The following is a 22,126-nucleotide window of genomic DNA, read 5'->3' on the forward strand; positions in this document are numbered from 1 at the left end:
GATCACGTGGTTCATGAGTTGAGGCCCAGCTTTGGGCTCTGTGCTGACAGCTCAGAGACAGAAGCCTGCTTCCAATTCTGTGTCTCCCTCTCTTTGCTCATGCTCTGTCTCTCAAAAATGAATAAACAGTAAAAAAATTTTGGAGACACAGAATCAGAAGCACGCTCCAGGGTCTAAGCTGTCAGCACAGAGCCCAAGACAGGACTTGAACTAGCAGAAGACAAGATCATGGCCTGAGCTGAAGTCGAATGCTCAACCCACTGAGCCACCCAGGTACCCCACCCCCGACCAAATTTAAAAAAAAAAATTTATGCTCTGGAGGGGTGCCTGGATGGCTCGGTCAGTTGAGCTTCCGGCTTCAGCTCAGGTCACGATCTCACGGTCTATGAGTTCGAGCCCCGCGTTGGGCTCTGTGCTGACAGCTCAGAGCCTGGAGCCTGCTTCAAATTCTGTGTCTCCCTCTCTCTCTGACCCTCCCCCGTTCATGCTCTGTTTCTCTGTCTCAAAAATAAATAAACATAAAAAAAATAAATTAAAAAAAATTATGCTCTGGAAATAGTTGGGGAAATTTAAAGGTGGAATACATCAAATGTTAATATTTTAGACATAAACCTGATAACATGATTACATACATACAAAATGTCTTTATTATTGAGGGATGTTAAGTTGTAACATAAAAAAAATTAAAAGTGAAGTATCATGATGTTTGCAACTTGTTTTCAAATGGTTTAGCAAAAAAAATTACATATTTATATATAAAATGTTTTATACACACAAGCAAAGAGAGAAGAGAGTAAATAAACGTGGCAAAATATTAGCAGTTATTAATCTAGGTGAAAGGTGTACGAGTGTTCATTGTGCTAATCTTTCAACTTCTCTGTATGTTTGCAAACCTTCCTAATACAAAAGTTGGAGAAATTCTATCTGTATGCTGCTCTTAAAACATTGTATAAAGAGAAGTATCTTTTCATTTCATTTTCAGATGAGTATAATATTGGTTACATTTGTATCCTGTATAATTGTTCCTTTAAAAAACATATTTTGTTTTGCCCTGTTGTCTCTCAATAAGGAGTATTTGATGTGATACATTTATAAGCAACCGATGGCCAAGTTCACTTCAGGAACTGTGCGTGGATTCATTTGTAAACGCTTTAATAAGGAGTTTTATAGCCATGGGTTTCGGGTTTCCCCTGATGTGCCCCTTTGCTGTTCCTCTTGCCGTCCTGTTTCTTCTTGTGGCAAAGGTTGCCTTTAGCTTTTTTCTTGGCCTCTTGTTCTTTCATCCACTGCTTAATAATGTGACTGTGCGGGCTGACGCAGACCCTCCTGCGCCTGATGTGAAGGCTGCCGAGAAGGGAAGAAAAACAAAATCACGGATAGAAAGTGCAAGTAAGTAAAAATTTAGTGACTTCTAGGCAGTTCCCACTTTTAGACACAGTGTACTTTTAGAGACTGAGTACCACCAGGATGAATCTTTACTATACCTCTGCCTGCAGTTCCTCAAACATCAGTATTAAAAAGAGAAGAAGGAATCTAAGGGGGGGAGAGGGGGTGGAAGGGGAGGTGGGGTGGAGAGGAGAGGAGAGGAGGGGAGAGGAGGGGAGGAGGAGGAGGGGGAGGAAAGAAGGAACGAGGGAAAGTAGTAAAAATGATTGTCTTTCCTGACCCCGAGCTTCACCCACCAAAACCAATTCATACCTCACTGCCCATCTCAAACATCTCGGTAAAGTTTTTCTAGATTCTCTCAGCTAAATGCCCTTTTTCCCTTTGAGTCTCTCAGCATTACCTCTCTTCTGGCACTTAACTTATGCTGTCTTTCATTTGACTTTTTGTTTCAAAGCTTCTCCTCGTCCTGTGGTGTTATGCTCCTCGAAGGAGGAATAGTCTGGAACTGTCTTGAAAAGGCCTTGTTCAGTAGGAATTCATAATTAATTATAGAGATGAAGTGAAAATTGTTCCAAATAAGAACAGTCTGGTTTTGTTTCCAACAAAACAATCAACTACAATATTCTAGGCATTTGTTAACATTTTAATAATAATTTTTAAAATGTGCAGATGCAGGAAGGAGGGAGTGTGTTTAGGGAATAGCACATGGCCTGGATAAAGCATGGCAGGTGATGAGAAAGAAGCCTGGAAAGATACATCACAGCAGGTTGATGGAGGCTTTTAAAGGGCATGTTAGAGAATTTAAACTTTATTTGGTAGGCAGTGAAGAGAGAGAGAAGATTTTCAAGAAAGGAAGTGACAAGACTGAACACAGATTTGTCTCATAACAGTATGTGGTAAAGGTCGAAGTAGGAAAAGAATAGACAGAAACCATTTAAAAGGCTACTGCAGGGGCGCCTGGGTGACTGTCAGTTAAGCGGTTAAGCGTCCAACTTCAGCTCAGGTCATACCTCGAAGTTTGTGGGTTCAAGCCCCACATCGGGCTCTGTGCCAACAGCTCAGAGCCTGGAGTCTGCTTCAGATCCTGTGTCTCCCTCTCTCTCTGCCCCTCCTCCACTTGCACTCTGTCTCTGTCTCTCAAAAATAAATAAACATTTTTAAAACATTAAAAAAGAAAGAAAGAAAGGGCTACTGCAGAAGACAAATATGGCCTGAACTGAGTGGTGGCGGTAGAAATAGAACAAGAACACCAAACATGAGAAAACTGGAAAATCAAATAAAAATGACTTATCAACTCATCAAACACTGGAGCATGAGGAAGAGGAAGGGTTTGAAGGTGAGTTTGAAACTCCATTCCCGGAAGCCTGGATTGATGTTGGGGTCAGAAGTTGAAGCTTCTGGGCAGGAGATGAAAAGTTCCCCTTTGAAATGTACTAGCATAAGGTGCTTGTAAGGTGTCTGATAGGCAAAAAAAAAAAAAAAAAAAAAAGTAAGTCTGCATTTAGGAGAGTAATCAGATATAAAGAGATGGTTATGGGGTAGTTGTCTTATAGAGAATATAGTTAAAGTCATGACAGCAGGTACGATAACTAAAGACACAAAAAGAAAACTTTTTGAAGAGAAGAACTTGGGACATACCTATAGTTAGGGATGAAAAAGAGCAAGGGGAGGTAAGAACAACTAAGAAAGAGCATTTAGTATTAAGAGGGGAATCAGAAAAGTTTAGGGCAATGGAGGCCAAAGGAGAAGAGTTTCAGAAAGGAGATGATATGTAACATTTTAATATCCTATAGATCTACACCACATCTGAGATGTTTTCGTTTTCATCTTGACCTTGGGGTGGGAGAACCCTAAAGCAGCATTCACAATTTCTAATAACTGGAAGAATTTGTGACAAAACATTTTGTGACTTTTAACTTGCCATCAGGTGCCATTTAGTTCTTGTTAAATGTCACGGTTCCTGCCGGCTCTACGTACACAACATGCCTGGATCAAGTGAACTCCTGTCGTGTTATTGGGAGAAGAAACAGGGGTTTGAGGGTAGGCTGCCATTTCCCCAGGTGACCCAAGAGGAATCATCCACTAATGTGGGGATGCGAAATGAAGGAGAGTTGGGACAATGTCTGAATGAGCTGAAGTATAATCAAGCCAGCATGTGGGAATATTAATTTGAAAGAAGCGAGGCTTCCCGATAGGAAGACAATACATTCTCTAAGTGTATTACATTGAGAGGTCTTCCAAAGGAAAGCGCCCTCTCCCTGTGGCCAGCTGTTTTCCCTTTGGCTGTGATAGAAGAGAACCTGGCTGTAGCATTCAGTGGAGGAACAAGAAAGAGTCGAAGCTCCCTTATCTTTCCCAAAGGACTAAAACTCTCTCCCTTCTGTGTGGTGTCAGCAAGGACCTGAGCAGACATCCAGTGGAGAAAGGCTCCACGGACAACCAGATAAGCCCGCAGGTTATGCAGGAGGGAACTAGCACTCAATTCCCTTACTCCATGAGGAATGAGGCACTCCCATGAGGGGCACAGGCACTGGGGCTGAAGGGGGCACCAGATGGGGGCAACACAGACAGGGGACCAGGGAAGTGGAGATCCCCAGGAAAACAGGCAGCAGCAGCTACCATGCAAGACGGTTTCCTTCCTTTCTTTCTCTTTAAATTTTTGCTAACATTTATTTTTGAGAGAGAGCAAGCAAGAGAGTGAGTGGGGGAGGAGCAGAGAGAGGGAGGCAGAGGATCCAAAGCAGGCTCCACTCTGAGCACAGAGCCTGATGCGGAGCTTGAACTCACAAACTGTGAGATCATGACCTGAGTCGAAATCAAGAGTTGGCCGCTTAACTGACTAAGCCACCCAGGCACCCCAGGACCCTTTTCAAAGGCCTGCCCAGTTGGGCCTCAAACTCTCAATGTAATACAATGGGAAAAGATCAGCTACCGGAACACAGCTCCCAAATTCGAGATTCTACGATGTTTTCAAATCCCAAAGTTTGAAGACTGCTTACACTGCACTCTGTCCCCTGTGTATTCCATCTCAGGATAAAAAGAGACGAGGCAATCATGCTAGACAAGGAGATGGTCTATTCCACACTCCCTCAGCCACCCCCAACTCCACGGTATTCTGATGGGCACGGCCCCCCCCCCCCCCACCATTGTGTACTCTCTGGTGGAGAGTTTGGGCTCTAAGAAACCATAAAGCTGATCCCCTGGTTCTTTTTCCCAAAAGAGAGTAGCTAGGGACCGGCCAATGGACCGATGGGGTTGGCCCCGCCATAGAGATTAAACCTGTCATTGTTCCCTAAACCTTTTTTCTTTCCCCTTTCCCCCAAGCAGAATAGCCCCTCAACAATCACTTCTGAAAAAATACTCAAGCCTCCCAGACAACTTTAATAACCCCAAGTTTTCCTCCCAACAGATAGTATCTGTGAGCTTCAAAACCTCAGCCCTCTGCCCAAGATAAACAACTTTGCACTGTGTTTATGTTTAGAAACTGCCCGAAGCTCTTTAATGAAGTCACTGTAGAAGGATTTAAACAAACTCCTCTCTCAGAGAACAAAAATTACAATGATCACTTATAGGGTATGAAATAAAGGACCTATTCTAGGCAGAAAAGGAAAAGGAAAGAAATCTAGTGAGTTCACCATAAGCTAATTTATATTAGTTAGTTGTGGTTAATAACAAATGCTTTTTGTGAGTTGTATTGCCAACACTTGCCATGTTTTCTGCATCTAAAATACTATTCTCGAACCTATATATTCAAAATTAAGGGACTACATTTTAGATAAGTAAAGACATGCTCTGTAGTAAAACAATTTGAAAACAAGAGAACTTTTATCTATTTATGTTGAATGTCAGAAAAAAACAACAAAGAAGATCTGTAATTTATGATTTAAAAACACCACCTAGTCAAATTCATCTTATGTGAGATGAGGTCCTAACTAATCTATTTTTCAGTTGTCTTATAGCACAGAGAGACCAATTTACAAACCTGTACTTTAATAAAGTTTTTTTTTTTTTTTTTATGGTTTATTTGTGAGAGACAGAGAGAGCACAAGCGGGGAAGGAGCAGAGAGAGAGAGAGGGAGAGACAGAATCTGAAGCAGGTTCCAGGCTCTGAGCTGTCAGCACAGAGCCCGACCTGGCCCTTGAACCCACAAACCGTGAGATCATGACCTGAGCTGAAGTCTGATGCTTAACCAACTGAGCCACCCAGGCATCCCAACAGTAAGCATTTTTAGATCCAAGATATTGGCTTCATAGTTTCCCTTTAATTAAAATCAAGTGCTTTCTAATTTTTTTTTTTTTTTTTTTTTTTTTTGAGGGTGGGAGAGGGGCAGAGAGAGAGGCAATCCTAGAATCTGAGCTGACAGTACAGAGCCTGACACAGGACTGTTTCCCACAAACCGTGAGATCATGACTTAGCCAAAATCAAGAGTGGGATGCTTAACCCACTGAGCCACCCAGGCACCCCTCTTCCTTTGACTAAGAATCCTGTCTTGGAGCAGTGTTTTTCAAAGTTGGGTAATGGATGGATTCCTCTGAAAGGGAAATAAAAATGTATCTTAAATCTCAGAGAATGGTCTGTAGGACCCAGCTGAATAGAATCTCTGGGGACAGCAGGAGGGCATAGTCTGTTTTGTGTCACTGGTGCATCCCCAGCGCAAGCTGAGGATAGAATGGTGCTTGGTACATAAATGTTAATCAAAAACTATTTGTTGAATTCATTGAATAAATAAAGAAGCTTCTCAGTGACTCAGGAACTCAGGCATAAGCAATGGCCTTATTTGGAGCTAAAAGAAGGGATACCAAATGGCTCATTAGCACCCCCTGCAGCCATAAGTGGAATTTAAACTAGAATTTAAACAATCCATGAAGTTTGGAGAGAGCATTTTATGGTTGGTTGCATCATCACTTTTGAGAGATCTTTGAGGCATGTGGTGTTCCTAATGGAAAGACCTGATTCACAACCCATGTCTGCCATTCTCTAGCTGTACGTCACCCAGGTTAACCATGTAATCGCCTCAGCCACAGCTCTATCCTGTGTGACATGGAGATAATGTACGCCTTCCTCACAGCATTGTTGTCAGAATCCAGATTTGGTTTTAAAGTTTCTATGGAGACATGAAGAACACAGAAATCTAAAATTTTTAATAACTGAGCCAGAGGTAAGGGTGAAAGGGTTCACCATGAGCCAACAGCCCAGAATCAAGAGCAAAGATGAGCATTCATGCTTGATTGCATGTGACAGGTACAGACATCTCTATACTTCTGTTTGTTTTTTCAAGCTTAAAAAAACATTTTTAATCTTTATTTATTTTGGAGAGAGAGAGACAGAGACAGAGTTGAGTGAGTGGTGGAGGAACAGAGAGAGAGGGAGACAGAATCTGAAGCAGGCTCTAGGTTCTGAACTCTCAGCACAGAGCCCAACACGGGGCTCAAACCCACGAACCATGAGTTCGTGACCTGAGCCGAAGCCGGATGCTTTGACTGAGCCACCCAGGTGCCCCATTTTTTCAAGTTTTGTTTAAATTCTAGTTAGTCAGCATACAGTGTAGTACTGGTTTCAGGAGTAGAATTTAGTGATTTCTCACCCAGTGTTATATGTAAGTGCTCATCACAACAGGTGCCCTCCTTAATACCCATCACCCATTTAGCCCATCCCCTACCCAACTCCCTCCACAAACCCTCAGTTTGTTCTCTACAGTTAAGAGTCTCTTATGGTTTGCTTCCCTCTCTTTTTTTTCCTTCCCCTATATTCACCTGTTTTGTTTCTAAAATTCCACCTATGTGTGAAATCATATGGTATTTGTCTTTCTCTGACTTACTTCATTTAGCATACTACATTCTAGCTCCATCCACATTGTTGCAAATGGCAAGATTTCATTCCTTTTGATAGCCAAATATATCCCATTGTATATACGCCACATCTTTATTCATTAGTCGATGGACATAGGGGCTCTTTCCATACTTTAGCAATTGTTCACAGCGCTGCTGTAAACACTGAGGTGCATGTGCCCCTTTGAAGCAGCGGGTGTGCATTCTCTGGATAAATACCGAGTAGTGCAATTGCTGGGTCGTAGGGTACTTCTATTTTTAACTTTCCGAGGAACCTCCACACTGTTTTCCAGAGTGGCTGCACCAGTTTGCATTCCCACCAGCAGTGCAAGAGGGTTCCCCTTTCTCTACATCCTCGCCAACACCTGTTGTTTCCTGTGTTGTTAATTTTAGCTATTCTGACAGGTGTGAGGTGCTACCTCTTTGAACCTTGTATATACCCCTGATGAATTCAGAGAGTAAAAAAGACAGCAACCTGTATACTTGCCTGGAAAAAGCTACAGTTAAAGTCACAAAATAAAACAGAGTCACCTTCTGTTTTTCTTTTTGTTTTGTTCTTTTACCCAGAGTGTGCCTAGTTTTGTTTAGAAAAGTCACGCACATTGTCCAGTGACTGAAGATATTTATCCTGAATCACAGCACTGCAGTAGGGGCAGCGGAGGCCAGTGTGGGGCTCTGAACATGCAGGTACTCAGAGACTGTGTGCTCACTCCAGGGAGCCTGGTGCCGGAAAGGTGGAGTATTTACTCTTCCCCCCCTCGTTTGAACGATCGCTTGTATGTTGCACTCAGGCAAAGCCTTCCCAACCTACTGCTCACTGGCTGAGAAATGATCACTGGACAGTTTTAGACCTCCCTGAGGCAGGGCACTCACATGACAGCAGCCAAGTCACAATCCCCATCAGCTCTCTGAATGCGACATATATTCACTCTCTCCAAAAGCCTTCTGGAAATATGACGTGAAACCTCAGTGCAACAGCTGGAGGCAATGGGAAGTATGGCTAAAAGAAGAAAAGAAAGAAAATGTTACATCTTACAATTCATAGAACAACGGCCTGGACGCCAAAAAACAAATAATCCAATTTAAAAATGGGCAGAAAATAGAAACAGATTTTTCTACAAAGAAGATATCCAGATGGCCAACAGACACATGAGAAGAGGCTCAACATCACTCATCATGGACATGCACATCAAAAATACAATGAGATATCACCTCACACCAATCAGAATGGCTAATATAACAACACAAGAAACAACAAGTGTTGGCAAGGATGTGGAGAAAAAGGAGCCCTCATGCACTGTTGGTTGGAAGACAAACTGGTGCAGCCACTATGGAAAACAATATGGAGGTTCCTCAAAAAGTTAAAAATAGAAATATCTTATGATCCAGTAATCAATCACGCTACTGGGTATTCACCCAAAAAATACAAAAACACTAATTCAAAGGGATACATGCACCTCTATGTTTCTAGCAGCCTTATTTACAATAGCCAAATTATGGAAGCAGCCCAGGTATCCATCAATAGATGAGTGGATAAAGAAGAAGCAGTATATGTATATACAATGGGATATTATTTGGCCATAAAAAGGAATGAAATATTGCCATTTGCAATGACATGGGTAGAGCTACAGAGTACAATGCGAAGTGAAATAAGTCAGTCAGAGAAAGACAAATACCATATGATTTCACTCATATGTGGAATTTAAGAAACAAAACAAATGAGCAAAGGTAAAGAGAGAGAGAGACAGAGACAGAGACAGAGAGAGACAAGCCAAGAAACAGACTCTTGACTATCGAGAACAAACTGATGGTTACCAGAGGGAAGGGAGTGGGGAGACGATGAAATAAGTGATGGGGATTAAGGAGTGCACTTGTTGTGATGAGAAACTGGGTGATGTATGGCATGGCTGGATCACGATATTATACACCTGAAACTAATACAACACTGCATGTTAACTCTGCTGGAATTTAAAAACAAAAAGTAAAGACAACAAACAACAAATAGGCAACGACCTGGTCCTGGCTCTCTTTGTAGATTCCAGAGAAACAGAATGCTAATCCACTCAAGCAAGGCGCACACACTCACTGAGGGCTCTGTGAATGCAGACCTGGGACAGGACATGTCTCTCCCTTTTAGAACTTACACTGTATTTGGGGAAGATAAAACATTAAGTTCACACAAAGACACAAAACAAGTGAAGAGATGAAAAATAGCTCCAGACAACGATGCTAGCAGGGTTGAAGACGGACCTGATTCGAGTTGAAAGAAGTGAGGTTGACAGAGTGTCCCACACAGTTTAGAAGAGAGAGACCACATGGGTCCCTGGAACAGGTTTGAAGTTTCCTACCAGGGAAGGACTTGGATGAATCTTTAAGAATTTGGATAGGTGGAGAAAATGAAGACTTGTCAAGACTAAATAAAGCGCATGGTCAAGAATTCCGAGATAGGAAAGACCAAGATGTATTTAGGGAATGGAGAAAAACAGACCACACTGTTTGAAATGAGTAGCTAGGAAGGTAAGCTATTGGGGATATGGTTCAAAAGATAGACTGAGGTCACACCAATGAGGCCCTGAATGTCAGTCTAAGGAGGTTTATCTTTTATGAAAAGGGGATCATTAAAGGTTTGGGAAAGGAGAAGAGTTTTAGGAAAATCCATCTTGCAGTGATAAGCAAAATGCATTAAGGTGCAGAGTGACTGGAGAAGGAGGTCAAGGTAGGAGGAGCTTACGTGTAAGGAGGGCAACACAAATATGAAAGGGAATCTGATCCCCTACTAAAACGTGGGCTCAGGTCATGATCTGACTTCGGCTCAGGTCATGATCTCACGGTTCGTGCGTTCGAGCCCCGCGTCGAGCTCTGTGCTGACAGCTCAGAGCCTGGAGCCTGTTTCAGATTCTGTGTCTCCCTCTCTCTCTGCCCCTCCCCCACTTGCACTCTGCCTCTCTCTGTCCCAAAAATAAATAAACATTAAAAAAAAAAAGTTAAAACGTGTATCTGCAAACTCCTACATGCCACATGCACACAGTATTCTCCTATGCTTCCCAGTCCACCAAGTGGGCAGTGAATTTTAAAAATATTTTTTAGAAATTACAGCCAACAGTGGGTGCAGGTGGCAGCCTCATGATAACAGAAATTAGCTCCTGAATTAGGTGCTAAAAGAAATGTTTTGACCTCTTCATAGTGTCAGCTCTAAACAATAGAGGCACCTACCCTTAGGATAGGGGAAAATCTCAATATCCATGCTTTGTCCACATGGAAACATCAGGTCCCTCACAACTATGGAGTAGAGGAGCTGAATATGAAGTTAAGAATGTTTATGTGACTCACTTTTTGAGCATCAAAACTTTCCATTATTATTCATTTATTCACCTATTCATTAATTACTCAACAATATTTATTGTGCAGGTAAAATGTTCTAGGCACAATGCCAGTAAGTGGGGGATACAAGAATAAATATAACAGTATGTCCGTGTCCTCAAGAGGCTATAGTAGTGGAGGCACATTTAGAATTAAATGCTTAGGATACAACCCTCTTAGCCCACTATAATTGAACTTATAGAATTCTGTTCTTCCAAAAGGCTCCCACAAGTCATAAAGACAGATGCACAGCTGTTCACTATAGCAAAAAATTAGAGACCATCTAAATGTCTACCAACAAATAAGTAATAGTACATCCAAATGGAATAAAGGATGAGGGGTGTGTGTGTGTGTGTGTGTGTGTGTGTGTGTGTGTGTGTATGCACTAAGATATATGAATATCCACAATTTATTGTTTTATTGTTACGGGAGAAAAGCTAGTTTCAGTATAATAACTATAAATGACCCCATTTTTATAAAAAGAATGTGACACATACACAGAGGAAAAATTATGGAATTATATATGCCCGAATTTATAAGCAAAGACCACTTCCAAAGGGGGGGCAACTTTTTAACTGGCATGCAATATTTGTATTTTTTTAAACCTCCAACGCTATGGAAATCTGAACCAAGTCCTATACAAACACAGAAAGTTAGAGAAATTAACTCTGAATAGGAAAGACAAGGTAGGCATCAGTTTGGACTCAATTCTAAAAGTGGAGTAAAGGGGCGCCTAGGTGGCGCAGTCGGTTAAGCGTCCGAGTTCGGCCAGGTCACCATCTCGCGGTCTGTGAGTTCGAGCCCCGCGTCGGGCTCTGGGCTGATGGCTCAGAGCCTGGAGCCTGTTTCCAGTTCTGTGTCTCCCTCTCTCTCTGCCCCTCCCCCGTTCATGCTCTGTCTCTCTCTGTCCCAAAAATAAATAAAAACGTTGGAAAAAAAAATTAAAAAAAAAAATAAAAGTGGAGTAAAAATTAACCTGATTGAGAAAGGGAGTGGGGCAGTCCAAGTAGAAGGAACTGTGTGCCCAGAGCACTGGGGTAGGAGAGAAAAGAATGTTTTATTGCTTGTATAACTCACAGAGTCCAAGTCCAACACATAGAAGCTGGTGTCTTAGACCAGGGCAAGGATACTCTGGCAAGACTCTCATCAACTATGGTACAAGAACCTCTGTGCTGCCTTCAGATCCTCTCCAGAGCCTTAGGGAAATGCCTTGACCCTAGTCTCATAGCCTTAAGGAGGAGAGCCTCTTTGCTCTGCATCTAGATGCAGTAAAGGGCTTTTCATTTTGTTATGCATATAAGGAGTGTGCATGGAGGCACATCCAAACACCAATAAACCAGACTGACTGGAATAGGAAGATCAAGCATTTATTGAGTGTCCATTCTGTGCCAGGTCCTGAACATTAGAAATGTTGAAATAAACAAGGCAAACTTTCTGCTCTTGCAGTGTTTAATAGTCCAGTGGGAGGCAGGGAGGTCAGCAAATAATCATAACATAGCAAAACAAACGTTAGCAGATTGATGTGTAAAGTGGAATGGGGTTACAAGTGAAAGAAACCAGATTCGAAAGGCCACATATTGTGTGATTCCATTTATATGAAATGTCCAGGATAGGCAAATCCATAGAGACGGGATGTTGTTGCCAGGAGTTGGGGGTTAGAGGGAGTGGGGAGGGACTGTTAACAGGTACATGGTCTTTTTGGGGGGAGACATGAACATGTCGGAATTGGATAGTAGCGATGGTTGTACAATTCTGTGACGATACTAAAAAACCACTGAATTGTAGGCTTTAAAATGGTAAATTTTATGGTATGTGAATTGTTTCCATTTTTAAGCGCTATAGGAGCACAGAACATTGGTTGTCCTTTCATTTATTAAAGTATTTATCTCCTAAAATGAATTGTTTCTTCAGCTACACTATGGTGCCTATTCTCCAAGTCAAACTATTTTAAAATCCCAAAGTTTTGGGTTTATTCGTGTATCCATCCATTCATTCACCGTCTTACTACATAAGAATCACTATGTGAATTCTTATAGAGTAATAGCCAAATACATATACTTGTAAATTCTTATAGACTCAGTCGCTAGCTAAACCCTGGGAGTAGACAGATGAAGAGTTACTAGCTTCAGAAAGCTAACACTCAGACCACTGCTATTAGTTGTGACCCAAGCGACTATATGAAATGGACTTCCAGAAGCATTGTGGGAATTAAGAAATACTGGCAGATCTGTGTGATTAGGAATTTGAGTTATCGGAGTGCTGACATCAATTCAAGGAATAGTTTCAAGCCAGAAAAGCACGTAAATTCAGCAGTAAATTGGATTACATTTCTCATAAATGAAGGTAGGGCAGGCTCACCTGGAGATCATTTAACCTAAATCGGATTAACTATCAAAAGGCAAGAGGCAGGCCAGATTTATTTCATGTTGGCAGATGTGACTGGTGCCCTCCTGAGGCAGATGGAAATATAAAAAGTCAGGAGAGATGGAATCCTGTGAAGAATGCTCAAAAAGTTCGGCCGCGGAGACTGTTAACAGGGTAGTTTGGCCGAGGGCAATGCCAAGATTCTTTTGGAGAACTGCGCCCCCTACAGGTTTTCTCGATCAGCGTCCTGTCAGAGTATTTCCATTTCAAAGAATGGTCAGCAACTTCCTCTGATTGCAATGATGATCCAGAATTTCCAGATAGGAAAGATTTAGAGGTGGCAATAAGGTCGAAAAGAGGGATTAAGTGGCGTTTCTTCTGCATTTACAGAGTTTTAATTCAATTTATACAGTTACTTGGTTGGGGAAGCAAGCTGATCAGGGATTAGAAGACTACACCTTCCCCAAAAGACCACCCTAGGGCCACCACTACACAAAGCATGGAATCCCACGGGAAAGAACCTATTTTTGTTTCAGAGCTGGAGTTTAAACACAGACCCGTCTGATGGAGTAGGGGCTCCTTGAGGGAAATATGGGGAAATTTTTGCAAATAAGAAAGAAGGCTTTGCAGAGGGGGCTTAATAAAGCTGCAGGGCCCAGAGGTATGAACGAGCAAAGATCTGAGGTTTATTGTGAGGATTTTTCCGCTCCACCCTCACCCCCTTTCCTAACTGCCCCAGACATGCCCTTATGCTTTGGAAAGGACACTCCGGAGTGTGTCATCCCAATAGCTCCACCTGGGAATCTCTTTGAAAAGGTGATTTATGAGAATAGTAGATGCATTTCCCTGCCGGTCTAAGGTCAGCCCTCTGGGGGAAGGAGGCAACCACCAGTGAGTAGGCAGTGGGTCAACAGCAGCTGCCCAGAAGAGGCACCATAATACTGCAGGTAGGGGCACTGATCACGTGAGAGGCCAGCATCCCTACCCTATCAGACCACCTCTCCCAGATTCCTAGAGGGAAAAGCCCTTTTTCTACAACCCACAATTTGAGAATTATCAAGAATATTTGGACTGGAGAATCCTGGGAAAAACATGTGGGATGACTGACTAAGCAACAAGGTGGGGACTCGGAACATCATAATGGCTATTCACCAGCCAGTGGAGCCCAGACCATATAATTTCCATGGGTAGCATCTGATGTGTGTATTCAGTAAATTGAACTCAATACTTGAATCATTCTCCAATTTTTTGTAGACTATACAAATCTTTGCCCCATTAAAAGACAATTTGCTACTGTATAAGAAGTGTGAGACAAAGTAGGGGGGAAACACTTCTAACATAAGGCAGAATGTGGCAAGGGCTACGTGAGAAATAGAATGAGTGTCCTGCATTCACAGGCAGAAAAGAAAATTATAACAGAGATCCACGTACATCTTTATCAAGGAGGTAGCATTTGAGCTGGGGACTTGAAAGATGGAGAGTTTGAATAGAGCAGGAGATGTGGAGGAGACAATGAGTATAAAGGCACAAATGTGGGGAAAGATAGAATATATTCAAATTTGGTGAAATTATACATTGTGAATGCAAATTGTAAGAGGAATATGCCAAAAACACAAGTTCAGTAATCTCGAGGACACTTTTTTTTAATGTTCAGTTATTTTTGAGAAAGAGAGAGAGAGAGAGAGAGAGCAAGCAAGCTGGGGAGGAGCAGAGAAAGGGACACAGAGGATCCAAAGCAGCCCAATGTGGGGCTAGAATTCACAAATCGTGAGATCATGACCTCAGCCAGTCAGAGGCTTAACTGACTGAGCCACTCAGGCGCCCCTATGGAAATATTTTTAATGAAGACATCATGATTTACTTTAAAAATCTTCTGTGGAAATCTAAGTGTGGAGAGAGAACTGATGACACCCTCTGCTCTCCTCCTTTGCTTCCAAAATACTCAACATAGAGAGAGGTGCCTGGGTGGCTCAGTCGGTTAAGCGCCTGACTTCAGCTCAGGTGACAGTCTCATGGTTCATGAGTTTGAACCCCACAAGGGATTAGTGAGTTTAAGCCCTGTGTTGGGCTCTGCACTGGAGCCTGCTTTGGATTCTGTGTCTCCCTTTCTCTCTGCCCCTACCCTTCTCTCAAAAATAAATAAAAAACAAAATCAAAATATTCAACACAGAAAAGTACAAAGAATGATACAACACCTATACACCCCATTCAAGATTTTACCAATTTTAATCCTTTTCCATGTTTGTTTTCAGCCTTATTTTTAAGAAATCTTTTTGCAATACTTTACTGATAACAAGCAAGGCTGCAATAAATATCCTAATGATAATAAGAGGCTACATTTGTTGAGTGCTTACTCTGTGTCAGCCACTGCCATATGTGAATTAATTCATGCACAGCAACTATATGCAGAAGGTACTAGATTTACCTCCATCTCATAGATGGGTTACTAACAGAAAAGCTACATCACTTTCTCCAGATTAAAGGGCCAAAAAATGGTGGGGCTGGAATTGGAATCCAGATAGCCTGACACTTTTTAAAACCACTAAGTTAAGCTTTGCTTGGTCTTCTATGTCTCCCTGGGCCTTGTATGAGAATTCCTCTAAGGCAGTGGTTCTCAAAATTAAACGTGCACCAGAATCATCTGGAAGGTTTTTTAGACCAGATTGCTGTCAATTCCTCCCCCACCTGAGGTTTCTGATTCAGTACATCTGGGATGAGGCCTAAAAATGTGCATGTCTAACAACTTCCCAGGTGATGCTGAGTCCGCTAATTCTGGAACGCACTCGGAGAACCACTGCTCTGAGGAGAATAGACCAACACATGGAATCACTAGGTTGTAGGATATACTCGCTTTGGCAGCACATATACTAAAATTGGAAGACTACAGAGAAGAAATATGCACCTTCTACTGTATTTGATAATGACCAATTTCTCTCAAAGTGATCACACCAACTTACACTCCCACCTGCAGTGGATGAAAGTTCCATTTGTGCACATTCTCAACAACACTTCATAAAGTCATTAAAAATTTTACCAACCTGGGGAGCTTGGGTGGCTCAGTTGGTTGAGTGGTCTGACTCGATTTCAGCTCAGGTCAAGATCCCAGGGTCATGGGTCATCAGGCTCTACACTGAGCATGGAGCCTTCTTGTTTCCTGTATGAAATGTGCATGATTCTGTTCTGACTTCATAGTCACTTTCAGGCTTGTAAATCTGTTAATGCTCGCTCAATAATATATTGTGTTCTTTTGTCTATATTGGTACAGAGGGATCTTTTGTTGGCAAGATTGCTTCCTTTACACAGCGGAACCACCCAGTCTCACTGATACATATACACCCCTTAAATCTTCGTGTTCCCATATACACATAGGTCTCTTTCTGAGCTTTCTCTTGTTTCATTGCTCTATTTATCTGTCTTTGCATCAGTTCCACACTGTCTCAATTAAGGTGACTTTTTTTTTTTTTTTAATTTTTTTTTCAACATTTATTTATTTTTGGGACAGAGAGAGACAGAGCATGAACGGGGGAGGGGCAGAGAGAGAGGGAGACACAGAATTGGAAACAGGCTCCAGGCTCTGAGCCATCAGCCCAGAGCCCGACGTGGGGCTCGAACTCACGGAGCGCGAGATCGTGACCTGGCTGAAGTCGGACGCTTAACCGACTGCGCCACCCAGGCGCCACCTAAGGTGACTTTTTAATCAATCCTAATATCTAACACAGTTAAGTCTCTCCACCCAACTTGTTCATCTTCAAAATTGTCTTGACTGTTCTTGGCCCTTTACCCTTCTTATAAACTTCAGAATCTGCTTGTTAAGTTCTGCAAAAATCTTTGAAATTTTGGTTGGAATTCTGCTGAATTTAGAACTAAATCTTGGGAGACCTAACATCTGAAAAATATTGTTTTCCCATCCATAAATACGGAATTATCTCTCTAGTTATTCAGGTTTTCTTCAATGTCCTTCAAGACCTTTATGAAGAAAATAATAAAATATTGTTGTATATCTTATCCTACATCTATTCCTAGGTACTTTATAGGTTTTGTGCTACTGTGAATGGTCTTTTGAAGAACTGTGTTTTCTAATTAGTTATTTTTGATGTGTGGGAATGCTGTTGATTGTTTTATGTTGCTCTTGTATCCAGCAACTTTGCTGAACTTTTTTAGTTGTAAGAGTTTGGAGTGGATAGTCTTTGGTTTTCTAGGTAAAGAGATGTTTTTATCTCTTCTTTCTCAATTCCTGTATAGAAATAAAAGGCTTTTCTCCTTTAATCCATTACTTTGTTAAATGCCTAGACACTGCTTAACCCATTGTAAACTCAATACACAAATTAAAAAAAAATTTTTAATGTTTATTTATTTTTGAGAGAGAGACAGAGGGTGAGTGGAGGAGGGACAGAGAGAGAGGGAGACACAGAATCTCAAGCAGGATACAGGCTTCGAGCTGTCAGCACAGAACCGGACACAGGGCTCAAACTCATGAATCGCAAGTCAGACACTTAACCGACTGAGCCACCCAGGCGCCCCTCAATAAACAAATTTTTTAATTAATATAATGGATTAATCTATTTTCTTCCTTGCCTTCCTAGGATAAACCATACTTGGTCATTATGTATTAATTTTTATATGATTCTGAGTTTGACTTCTACTTATTTAAAATTTTGCATTTATTTTCATAGACAAGATTAGCTCATACTTTTATCCCCTGATATCAACCTTGAATGTTTTGGGTATTAAGGTTGTATTAATCTCAACAATGCATTGGGTAGCTGTCTCTATTATTCTATCATTTGAAGAGTTTGTGGATTGTCTGTGCCTCCAATGTTTGGTAAAACCTCTGAAACCATCTAGGCCTGATGTCTGTTTGAGGGCAACATGTTCAACTCTGATTTAACAGTTATTTGCTTTTTTGGGGTTTCCTATATCTTCTCCAATCTTGATATCTTAGTCTTCTAAGAAACTGTCCATTTCATCGACAGTTTCTAATTTAATTTCACTAAAGGCATTCGGAAAACTCCACCCCCAAAAGTGCCACTCTATCATATTAAGTTAAAACCACTTAAAATTAGCAATGCAAAAAGGGCATTCTAACTTTCCTACAAGCAGGAGATGAAACTCCCAAGTAAAAGGTGCCCTCCCTGAACCAGGAGAAAGAGAGACATTTTTATCACTAGGGGGCGGCACTTCACCCCTCCCTGTGAGCGGGGAAGTTGAGGCCAAGAGAAATCTGTGCAAATCCTGTTAAACTAACTCTTCTCTTTGTGGTCACTAACCGCCCTGGCCCAAATACCTTCGTCTTATCACTTTTCCACAATTTACCACTCTGCCCCACTTAATTATGTGTTGACTCAAACTGCTTCTTTAGGTTTTCATTTCCTTATGAAGGCTCCCATGTCTTACATAGATGTGTATGCTTTCCCCCTTTTAATGCCTTTTGTTACAGGGACCCCAGTCAAGAACCTATTAAGGGTAGAATGAAAGGGTTTTTTTCTCCTCTACATCACAAAGTTGCATAGTATTATCTCTAGTCAGGGCTCCTTTTTCATTCTTAATAGTGTTTGAAGAGGAGGTTCCTATGCGAAGTAACCGTTTAAAAGCTTGAACCTAAATAATATACCAAATAGTTATAAACTTACAAATATCATGTGTTTTGAAACTAAAAAAACGTATTCGATTCATAGGTCAAAGAAAAAAAATCACAAAATATTTTGAAAAGTGTAAGTGCTATTCATTATTATAACCGGTGGGTTATAAATTTAGCCTAAGTGCATTTATTTGCACACGCACGAAAAAAAAACGTTCAACGAAGAACTTGGAAAAGAAACATCGTAGGAAACTAAAACAAACAAAAACCAAAGATGGGGGGAAAAAAAAACAAAAGCACGACGTCGCGGCGCTTTACGGTCGTCACGCTCACGTGTCTGAGGTCGTGGCGGCCATGAAGCAGGACAGGCCGAGAGCCAGAGCCTTGGTGCTGGAACCGGATCCCGAGCCCAAGGACGAGAAGGAGGAGGGAGAGCGGCTGCAGCAAGAAGCGGGTGGTGCCTGTGGTGACATACCGGAGCCACAACCCGCCGCTCCTCCTGCCTCTGCGCGTGCGCAGCGGACTTGGCGCCACTGGCGAGGCCCGGCGGCTTTTCTGTTAGCCCGTGGGTGGTGCGCGCGGCGCCGAGGAGGACGTTCGCGGAGAAGCGGCCGGAGGAGAATAAGGACCACGCCCAGGGGAGGGGCCACGGGCACCCGAAAGCGCTAGCCTCTTATGGCGGCCGCCGAGGGAACTGTAGGCACCTGCTCGGCGTCGCCTGGGACCTCCCCAGGACGCTGGCGACTCCAGCCTCCGCCCCCAGCGTCCTGAGGCCGCGCTTGGGCGGCGCGGACTGAGGCCCGGAGCACCCAGCTCCGGCTTGGGCTACCGGCCGCTGCTCTTCGTAGAGCTGCGGGAAATTTTTAGTTTTTTGATTGATCTGTCCGTTTCCGAGGTGGGTATGTTAAAAATCTCACACTGGTGTCGAGATTATGTCAGATTTTTTTTCTTCCGATTCTGTCCCCGTTTGCAGTACATCACTTGGAGTTCTATTTTTCAGATGCACCCAAGTATCCTTCTGGACCACAACCGGGATTGGAGTGAAGCGGTAGCCTCGGACAAAATTTAAACGGACGCCCAAAAAACTCAGTAATTGAGATAAATAATATTTTCAGGCAATATTTTTGAAAACAAAGGTTTATACCAAAAAAATGATGAATAAAACACAGTTGACCCTTGGAAAACATAGGCTTGAACCGTGTGGGTCCACCTATACAGAGATTTCTTTTTGATACAGTGCTTTAAATATACTTTCCTTAGGGTATTCTTAACATTTTCTTTAGCTTACTTTAAGAGTACAGTATATAATACATGTCACATACAAAATATGTATCAGCTGTTTATGGTACTGGTAAGGCTTCTGGTCAAGGGTAGGCTATTAGTCAAGTTTGGGGAGAGTCAAAAGTTATGTGGGGATTTTCCTCTAGGGGAGGGTGAAGTAGGGCTCCTTACTCCTAGGGTGTTCAATGGTCAGCCTTCCTACAATTTAAAAAAAAAAAAAACAAAAACAAAAAACATGGGGCGCCTGGGTGGCGCAGTCGGTTAAGCGTCCGACTTCAGCCAGGTCACGATCTCGCGGTCCATGAGTTCGAGCCCCGCGTCAGGCTCTGGCTGATGGCTCGGAGCCTGGAGCCTGTTTCCGATTCTGTGTCTCCCTCTCTCTCTGCCCCTCCCCCATTCATGCTCTGTCTCTCTCTGTCCCAAAAATAAATAAAAACGTTGAAAAAAAAAAAAAAGAAGAAAAAAACAAAACAAAACAAAATTTGACCCTGCACTTGCATGACAGGTCTAAATGTACCTTCTTGGTGAACTGATACTTTTTATCCTTCTGTAAAATTCCTTTAGTCCTACTGCAAGTTTTTGCCTAAATTCTACTTTTCTACTATTAATATTGTGACACTAACCTTTTGGCTAAATTTACTTATTCGCCTTATTTTTTTGTTTTCTTTTTATCATCCTCCCCTCTCCCCCTCCTTCCTTGGATTGATAAGTTTTCTTTTTTTATTTTGTTTTTTTACTGAAAATTTAGCTTGGGTTAGGTCAAGGAAAAACTCCCTTGGGAAAATATCGACACTATCTCAAACGTTTTTGAGTTTGAATGGTTTGAATAAACTCATCATTTTACTAATGAAAGTGATAGGTCAATAAAATTCCATAAGCATTTGTGTAGTACCTACCTTGTGTCTTTTATTGTTCTAAGCACTAAATATACAAAAATTAGTAAGTCATGGTACCTGCCCTCAGGATACCACCAATAGCAGATGTTTTTCTAACGTTATCTTACAGGACCTCCTTTCTGCACGTGACATTGGTACCCATTCCTTCCTGGAAATTTTCCATATCCCAGATTAACAAAATACGCATCTCTCCTAATTCTCCTAATACTGAGAAATTGCATTCTCTGCTCTTGAACCCCTCCTCTCCTCAACAGTTATTCCTCAAAGTTCCATCCTTGACCTTCCACTCTTCTTTCCATTCACATCTCATGCTTTGAATTACTACCTATGTCGGTAACTTTTAAATATCTTTATCTACTTTACCCTTTATGCCAGTAATCCTGACGTATGTTCAACTGCTGTGTTTTGTCTTTTTTTTTTTTTTTTTTTTTTTGAGAGAGAGAGAGAGCATGAGTGGGGGAAAAGAGCAGAAGGAGAGAGAAAGAATCTTAAGCAGGCTCCATGCTCGGCGCAGAGCCCAACGCAGGGCTTACTCCCGCCACCCTGGGATCATGACCTGAGCCAAAATCAAGTCGGATGCTCAACCAACTGAGACACCCAGGTGTCCGTCCACTGCTGTTGAACATACATCCGAATAGTCCACAGGCTGTAGATGACTCAATAAATCCCGGACTGAAGACATTATTTCCTACCACTGAAACATCCTTCCTTTCCTTGTCTCACTGAAAGGTCATTTACTGCTCCCCAAGCCAGAAACCCAAGTGTCACGCCATCCTCTGGCACTCCACAGCCAGTCACAAACTTCTGTATATTTTACTCTCTGTGACGTTTCTCAGATTTGTCCCCCACCTTCTCATCCCTGTTACCACTGCCCGAATTCAAGACCTCATCAAGTCTCCTTTCCCCCAGTCTTGCTGTTTCCTTATGTGAGTCCGTGGTGCCACAACATCCTGTGCTTTCCTGTCATTACCGTGTATAAAATGAAGGGTTGATAGGACTATGTGTTTTTTTTTTAATTTTTTTTAATGTTTATTTATTTTTGAGACCGAGAGAGACAGAGCATGAACAGGGGAGGGTCAGAGAGAGGGAGACACAGAATCTGAAATGGGCTCCAGGCTCTGAGCTGTCAGCACAGAGCCCGACGCGGGGCTCGAACTCACGGACCGCGAGATCATGACCTGAGCCCAAGTCGGCTGCTTAACGGACTGAGCCACTCAGGTGCCCCAAGGACTATGTCTTTTGACTGTGAGCTCCCTCAGTGTATCTGTGTGCCCACACCACACAGAACAGTGCCTGGTATTTGTGCTCAATAAATGTCTCTTGAGCTGAACTAAGCTCTCATGTCTTCTATTTCATTTTATTTTGTTTTAACGCTTATAATGCTATTAAAATTATTTTCCTTTTTTTTTTTTTTTTTTTTTTTTTTTTTTTG

General features: G+C 42.1%; 1 protein-coding gene across 1 annotated transcript in view; it reads right to left on the bottom strand.

Annotated features, from left to right (window-relative positions):
• Nucleotides 1-624: 624 nt before the first annotated feature.
• The window catches only part of CCL28 (C-C motif chemokine ligand 28), a 26,393-nt gene continuing 4,891 nt past the window's right edge, over nucleotides 625-22,126 (bottom strand). Inside the window, exons 2-5 of the mRNA XM_040492716.1 lie at nucleotides 19,222-19,367; nucleotides 18,851-19,187; nucleotides 8,089-8,215; nucleotides 625-1,344 (exon numbers count right to left, since the gene is read on the bottom strand). Coding sequence (XP_040348650.1) covers nucleotides 1,152-1,344; nucleotides 8,089-8,215; nucleotides 18,851-19,187; nucleotides 19,222-19,367 — 803 coding nt within the window. The 3' untranslated portion in view covers nucleotides 625-1,151. The remainder of the gene's footprint in view (nucleotides 1,345-8,088; nucleotides 8,216-18,850; nucleotides 19,188-19,221; nucleotides 19,368-22,126) is intronic.

The sequence above is a fragment of the Herpailurus yagouaroundi genome, unplaced genomic scaffold, assembly GCF_014898765.1.
Source record: "Herpailurus yagouaroundi ecotype Mexico unplaced genomic scaffold, PumYag 29, whole genome shotgun sequence".
In the NCBI taxonomy this organism is placed as follows: domain Eukaryota; kingdom Metazoa; phylum Chordata; class Mammalia; order Carnivora; family Felidae; genus Herpailurus; species Herpailurus yagouaroundi.